Source organism: Myxocyprinus asiaticus, chromosome 37 (assembly GCF_019703515.2).
Source record: "Myxocyprinus asiaticus isolate MX2 ecotype Aquarium Trade chromosome 37, UBuf_Myxa_2, whole genome shotgun sequence".
NCBI lineage: Eukaryota > Metazoa > Chordata > Actinopteri > Cypriniformes > Catostomidae > Myxocyprinus > Myxocyprinus asiaticus.
The window spans coordinates 783601-790705 of NC_059380.1; the positions used below are offsets into that span (position 1 = coordinate 783601).

The 7105-nt window shown below is 38.9% G+C and overlaps 1 protein-coding gene across 2 annotated transcripts in view; it reads left to right on the top strand.

The window, feature by feature from the left end:
• The window catches only part of LOC127428089 (collagen alpha-2(VI) chain-like), a 31170-nt gene extending 26923 nt beyond the window's left edge, over nucleotides 1-4247 (top strand). Inside the window, exon 28 of one of the 2 annotated variants that reach the window (XM_051676160.1) lies at nucleotides 2795-4247. In XM_051676160.1, the coding sequence (XP_051532120.1) occupies nucleotides 2795-3396 (602 nt within the window). In that variant the 3' untranslated portion in view covers nucleotides 3397-4247. Of the gene's footprint in view, nucleotides 1-222; nucleotides 1872-2794 lie in introns of those variants that run through there. The other variant, XM_051676161.1, reaches the window with a different exon arrangement.
• The last annotated feature ends 2858 nt before the right edge of the window (nucleotides 4248-7105 follow it).

Here is a 7105-nt window from a genome sequence, read left to right on the forward strand (position 1 = left end):
TCCAAAGATATCGAAGTCCTCTGAAACAAGGCTGAAACGTTACTGAAGCAACTCATTGGCCATGCGTGGATTATCACTGGTAGAATGATGTTTCATTGAGAGAGTTTGTTAGCTAAACACAGATTGAAAAAGACAAGATCCAAACATAAAATCTAAAAAGCAACTAGGCGGTGCCAGTTGCTAGGAGGCCCCTAAAACTATTGTTTCAACACTCACTTGCAGATGTGGTGTCTTCGTGGAATGGGTATCCCTTACACGACGCCCTTGCAGAGGAGGGGAAGGACAGTCCCGTCCCGAACACTGTACCGAGCGTGGCAAACTTAATCAACAATCTACAAGAGGCCAAGCACCCCGATACCTACACCAGAGCTGTAGCTACATTGGCTTACACAGCCCAGAGAGCGAAACAGGCCTCTGGACCTGAAAAACAGAGATGGACCGATCTGTTCATTGACTCGTTTAGAATTGTCTATTCTGACATCATGGGAGACCCAAACAAGGCTCTCGGCTTGTGTTAGGCTTCTGATATGGATTGGCCATTTCTAAAACCAAATCGAAAGAATTGGAAGCCCTTGGCCTCGCTGTAGAGTTGTGCTTAAGAATGAATTTTGTTTCTATCAGCAACCATTTCTGCATTAACAACTAGAATGTAATGCTAATACTTTTCTTAGTTTGCAGGAAACAAGCATGTAAAATAGTTAACTTCATGGCCATTTTAACAACCACTAACTCTACTAACATTTGCTACGAGCAGTTCCTTGCTAAGAAAATGTGAAACGGCAACCACGTCTCTTCACCTCAATGCTTGCTGTGCTGTAATCTTTTTGTGTGTGTGTGTGTGTGTGTGTGTTCTTATTGAAGCAGAATGAACATTTTTAAACAGACTCTAGGACACTTTGCATGTGCCACGTGCTCTCGTTAGTTTACGTTAATTTGCTTGAATCCTCAGGGTCGCTACGATTTGAAGGCAATTTCATCTTATAAATGTGACGGGAGATGTGTCAGTGTGACGCATCTATACAGATGACATGTATTGTGAGCTTCACGATAATCATTGAAATCAGTTTTGCACTTTGCACATCATGGCTGAATTCTGAAGCCATGCCCCTGTAGCTTCTCATAGATTTTGGACAATATTTATACAAGCTTTTTAGATGCTAAACCATTATTGATCATCAGATGTCCCCGGTATTTTTCATTTATCCAATCTGGTGCAATTTTTCTGGTTAATATATTAATTTTAGATTAGGGCCATAACAATTGGAGACATTCAGAATAGTGATTGATCAATTTGGGTTTTCAATCACTAATTATATATATATATATATATATATATATATATATATATATATATATATATATATATATATATATAATAATTAGTGATTGAAAACCCAAATTGATCAATCACTATTCTGAATGTAGTCAAAAGAGAGAAAATAAATAAATATATATATATATATATGCAATTCAGTCTTGCTTTTTGTAGACTCCTTACATGAATGTTTATGGCCATCTATGTGTCACATATTGTATGCACAATTATTGTTTTTGGCTGTAAATACATATTAGCGATATGAATTAGAAATGTACTGCACATCTACAGCATTGCTTATGCATGAGAGAAAGACTCACTGAATGTGTCTGAGCTTTATGAGCTAATCGAATTTCAGAGGGAACATTGTTTCATTAAAATAATGAGACTTTTTCTTGGTAATGCAAACTTATGTACATTTAGTTACAATAATTATACGTATATTACACTGTATATTAGAAATGTGCAATGAGAAATGATATAAGCTCGTGGACTGCAAGAACTTTTGCAAGAAGAAATTTGTAACAAATAAACATATATGCATTTAGCAATCAAACGCTTTTTTGTAAGATTTACTCTTATATTAACTTTTTGATATAACAACCCTTTTTTAAAATTGTAATGTCACAACATTTCAGACTAATTTAAGTGCATTTCTTTGATTTGATAATACCAACATCTAACGTGAAGTCTGCCTCTGTTTCAAATGCATGTTACACTTCAGAAAAATCTCTTTATTTACCGAGTATGTTTTTGTTTTGTTTTCCAGTAAAAATATCTAAACATTCTTAAAACAAGATATTTACTTGAAGCAAAATGACATAAGAAATTAAATCTTGTTTTCAGAGAAATCTAACGAAATTTAGTAACATTTATGTTTATAATGAAAAAAACAAGAAAACTGTTTGTCAGTGTGGTAAGAAAAAAAAAACTTGATTCAAAGCGAAAACAAGTTTATTTTTCCTTCCCCATTGGCAAATAGTTTTTTCTTGGTTTAAGCATAAATCACACCAATATTAGTTAATTTCTCTGAAAACAAGACGTAATTTCTTATGCCATTCTGCTTCTCAAGTCATTTCTTCTTGTTTTAAGGTTGTTTAGATATTTTTAATGAAAAAAGGTAAAAAAATAGTCTTTAAAAATAAATACAATTTTATTTCATTTAGTTTTTATTTAATTATTTTATTTCATTATTTCTTTTCTTTTTTCAGATTTTTTTGCACTGTAGTCCATTGAAGTGTTTGTGCTTCACATGACGCTAAAGTTCCATTATAGTGATGTTTATTTGAATAATTTCTATCATACTATCATAGATTGTCTCACTATTGAGTGGCATGAGAGCATAAAATCAGCTCATATAGCGAGACGTCCTCTGACAAATGAACCAGGGAACTTTTAGGTTGAACATTGTTCAGCTCCAGACAAAATCAGTCTCAAGAGTTTAACTAAGACCAACATTACTGTGTTTGTGTTTTATAGAGCCAGCAGTAGCCAACTGCGTCCAGCGGCCGGTAGATCTCATCTTTATGCTGGATGGCTCAGAGCGCATGGGTCAGGAGAACTTTCGCTACGCACGCGAGTTTATGGAGAATGTCGCTCGTCGCATGACCCTCGCCCGGGAAGACGACGACGAACGGAACGCTCGTGTGGCTCTTCTGCAGTACGGCGATGAAAACCAACATCAACTGGCCTTCAAACTTTCCACCAACTTCACCGTCATCTCTGATGGACTGGCCAACATGAGGTACCTGGACTCTACTTCCAATGTGGGAAGTGGAATTGTCTACGCCATTAATAACATCGTCACCAGCAGAGGCACTCGATTGGCTAGACGAAACGCTGAGCTGTCGTTCGTCTTCATCACTGATGGGGTCACCAGCAACAAGAACCTCGAAGAAGGCATTAGTGCCATGCGCAGGGCAGAGGGTGTTGCCACGGTGATTTCCATGGGCAACGATGTTGACAAGGAAATTCTGAGCAAGCTTGCACTGGGTGACCAGACGGCCATTTTTAGGGGTCAAGATTTTGCCCATCTGAACAAAGCCAGCTTTTTCGAGCGATTTTTTCGATGGATCTGCTGAGGGGTGGGACGGGGTCGTAGTAGAGGGGAGCGATTGGTGTGTCAGAGGGTTCAGCTGAATGTTTAGAGTTGAATGGATTCATTTGGTAAATTTGTGCATTAAAGATGGTTTGTTTTACAGAGATGATGGCATGAATGTCTTTTAAAAAAGGCTGAACTGAAAAAACTCTTATCATTAGTCTCAGCTCAGTGATGCACCAGTGTAGAATAGGCTTCAGTTATAGAAAGACACTGCAGTAAACCAGGAGATCATGATATCAGTAACACTCCAAAGAATATGTACTGGAAGTGTAGTTTGACAAAGATGCAATTGTATTTTTTATGTCTGTATTTTTATGCTGAAAGGCTGAATTTTTCATTCGATATATTCCTTTAACACATGGTGCTAAACCAGAGTAAGACTGGAGTTTTTCCTGTATATCATTAAAGAAGTATTTTCATCAGATACACATTAGTAAACAAATAATTCAGGGGTAGAAGAAGCCATTTTGACCAAAACCTGTATGTGTCAAATAACTGCATATCTCAAAACACTCATAGATTTGAGAAATTGAAGTGAGTTGGTAGTTTTATTTAAAAGACAAATCTATGCCACCTCCCACATCTTAATGCACTCGTGTTATGCTGCATTTAGTGAAATATAGAAAATAGGTTCACCTACATTTTAATAAAAAGGGTAAATTTGTCGATTATTTTGAGCACCACGATCACACATAGTCACTTAATTCCAGAAAGCAATTAAAAAATAACAGTAATAATAATCTGGCATGCTTTTGGACACTTGAATGATTAATTCCATAGTTGCTCTCAAACTAAAGTTTTAGTTCATTAAACCAAGCTGTGGTAACATGACTGACGTGTCTGTGATTTTTGTTTATACCAAACAATATACTGAAACATCAGAAGCAGTTAAGTATTCTGATGTGCACATGGATTGTTTTGGACTTTGGACCGGTACATGAGTCAAAGTACAAATAATTCAATGTGTGGTCAACGTACCTGGTCATTGGTTTACAAGGTCTCTGCAAGTTGAAGAAAATATACAGGCCAGAAATGTATGTTTTGTGCCAACTTGCTTGAACATAAGTATATTGTAGAATAACGCTAATGATTCTGTATTGAATGCATTGCATGCATTGTACTTTGATTTCTGACTTTTGTTCCAGGGTTCCAAATATTGTGACATCACTAACGCATAGGCATTAGTTTGATGTTTTAATGAAAGTTATTTTATAATGTTACCAAGAATATTTATCTCTTATTTTACTGGGGTCCCTGGGTTGGTTGTGAGTCTGAATGGGAGTCTGTGGGTCTGTAAAAGTTTTACAGTGCATCCGGAAAGTATTCACAGCGCTTCACTTTTTCCACATTTTGTTATGTTACAGCCTTATTCCAAAATGGATTAAATTCATTATTTTCCTCAAAATTCTACAAACAATACCCCATAATGACACGTGAAAGAAGTTGTTTGAAATCTTTGCAAATTTATTAAAAATAAAAAACGAAAAAAATCACATGTACATAAGTATTCACAGCCTTTGCCATGACACTCAAAATTGAGCTCAGGTGCATCCTGTTTCCACTGATCATCCTTGAGACGTATCTACAAATTGATTGGAGTCCACCTGTGGTAAATTCAGTTGATTGGACATGATTTGGAAAGGCACACACCTGTCTATATAAGGTCCCACAGTTAACAGTGCATGTCAGAGCACAAACCAAGCCATGAAGTCCAAGGAATTGTCTGTAGACCTCCGAGACAGGATTGTATCGAGGCACAGATCTGGGGAAGGGTACAGAAACATTTCTGCAGCATTGAAGGTCCCAATGAGCACAGTGGCCTCCATCATCCGTAAATGGAAGAAGTTTGGAACCACCAGGACTCTTCTTCGAGCTGGCCGCCCAGCCAAACTGAGCGATCGGGGGAGAAGGGTCTTAGTCAGGGAGGTGACCAAGAACCCGATGGTCACTCTGACAGAGCTCCAGCATTTCTCTGTGGAGAGAGGAGAACCTTCCAGAAGAACAATCATCTCTGCAGCACTCCAACAATCAGGCCTGTGGCCAGACAGAAGCCACTCCTCAGTTAAAGGCACATGACAGCCCGCCTGGAGTTTGCCAAAAGGCACCTGAAGGACTCTCAGACCATGAGAAACAAAGATTGAACTCTTTGGCCTGAATGGCAAGCATCATGTCTGGAGGAAACCAGGCACCGCTCATCACCTGGCCAATACCATCCCTACAGTGAAGCATGGTGGTGGCAGCATCATGCTGTGGGGATGTTTTTCAGCGGCAGGAACTGGGAGACTAGTCAGGATCGAGGGAAAGATGAATGCAGCAATGTACAGAGACATCCTTGATGAAAACCTGCTCCAGAGCGCTCTGGACCTCAGACTGGGGCGAAGGTTCATCTTCCAACAGGACAACGACCCTAAGCACACAGCCAAGATAACAAAGGAGTGGCTCCGGGACAACTCTGTGAATGTCCTTGAGTGGCCCAGCCAGAGCACAGACTTGAACCCGATTGAACATCTCTGGAGAGATCTGAAAATGGCTGTGCACCGACGCTCCCCATCCAACCTGATGGAGCTTGAGAGGTCCTGCAAAGAAGAATGGGAGGAACTGCCCAAAAATAGGTGTGCCAAGCTTGTAGCATCATACTCAAAAAGACTTGAGGCTGTAATTGGTGCCAAAGGTGCTTCAACAAAGTATTGAGCAAAGGCTGTGAATACTTATGTACATGTGATTTTTTTTCGTTTTTTATTTTTAATAAATTTGCAAAGATTTCAAACAAACTTCTTTCACATTGTCATTATGGGGTATTGTTTGTAGAATTTTGAGGAAAATAATGAATTTAATCCATTTTAGAATAAGGCTGTAACATAACAAAATGTAGAAAAAGTGAAGCACTGTGAATACTTTCCGGATGCACTGTATATACACTAGGGCTGTCAAATGATTAAAATGTTTCATCGGGATTAATCGCAATACCTTTATAAACATGAGTGGACAAAATATGGTTCATCCAGATGTATTTTTCAGTCATCCACACAAAACCTAACCAACCAACAGAGCTGAACAACAGAAAATGAACACAGCACAACTCAATTCAAATTATGTACAAAATATGGTAGTTGTAAGAGCATTATGACAGGATTTATCCGCTTCTTTTTATGGAGTTTTGAAAGACATGCTAAAAAGTCTGCACTGTCATTTACAGTTGACAACTCTGTGCAAAATACATCAAAAACTCCATTTACACACTGGTCACAATTGTAACTGGTGGGATTAAATGGGTTAATGAATTGGTAGATTACCAGCAATGTCTCAAACTTCTGCATTGGCTAGTGCACTATCAAACAGAGACACTGTGACAGAACCTTGGAGACAGCAGCAGGGTTTCCGTTAGCCGGTGTTGTGTCGAACTCTGTTTCCCCATCGGGATCTGTTTCCCCCCTGCAGATCTGTATGGGGGAACAGTATCTGACGGTAACATTCTCCACTGTCAGAATGCATTCCCCCATGCACAAACCTAAGCCTAACCCTTCCTTACCCTACCGTACCCTACCTACCCTAACCCTAATTTACACTACCCTACCGTACCCTACCTACCCTAACCCTAACCTACCCTACCGTACCCTAACCATAACCATAACCCCATACCCTATCGGAGCTAGGGGAAACAGATTCTGACGGGGAACACAATTCGATAC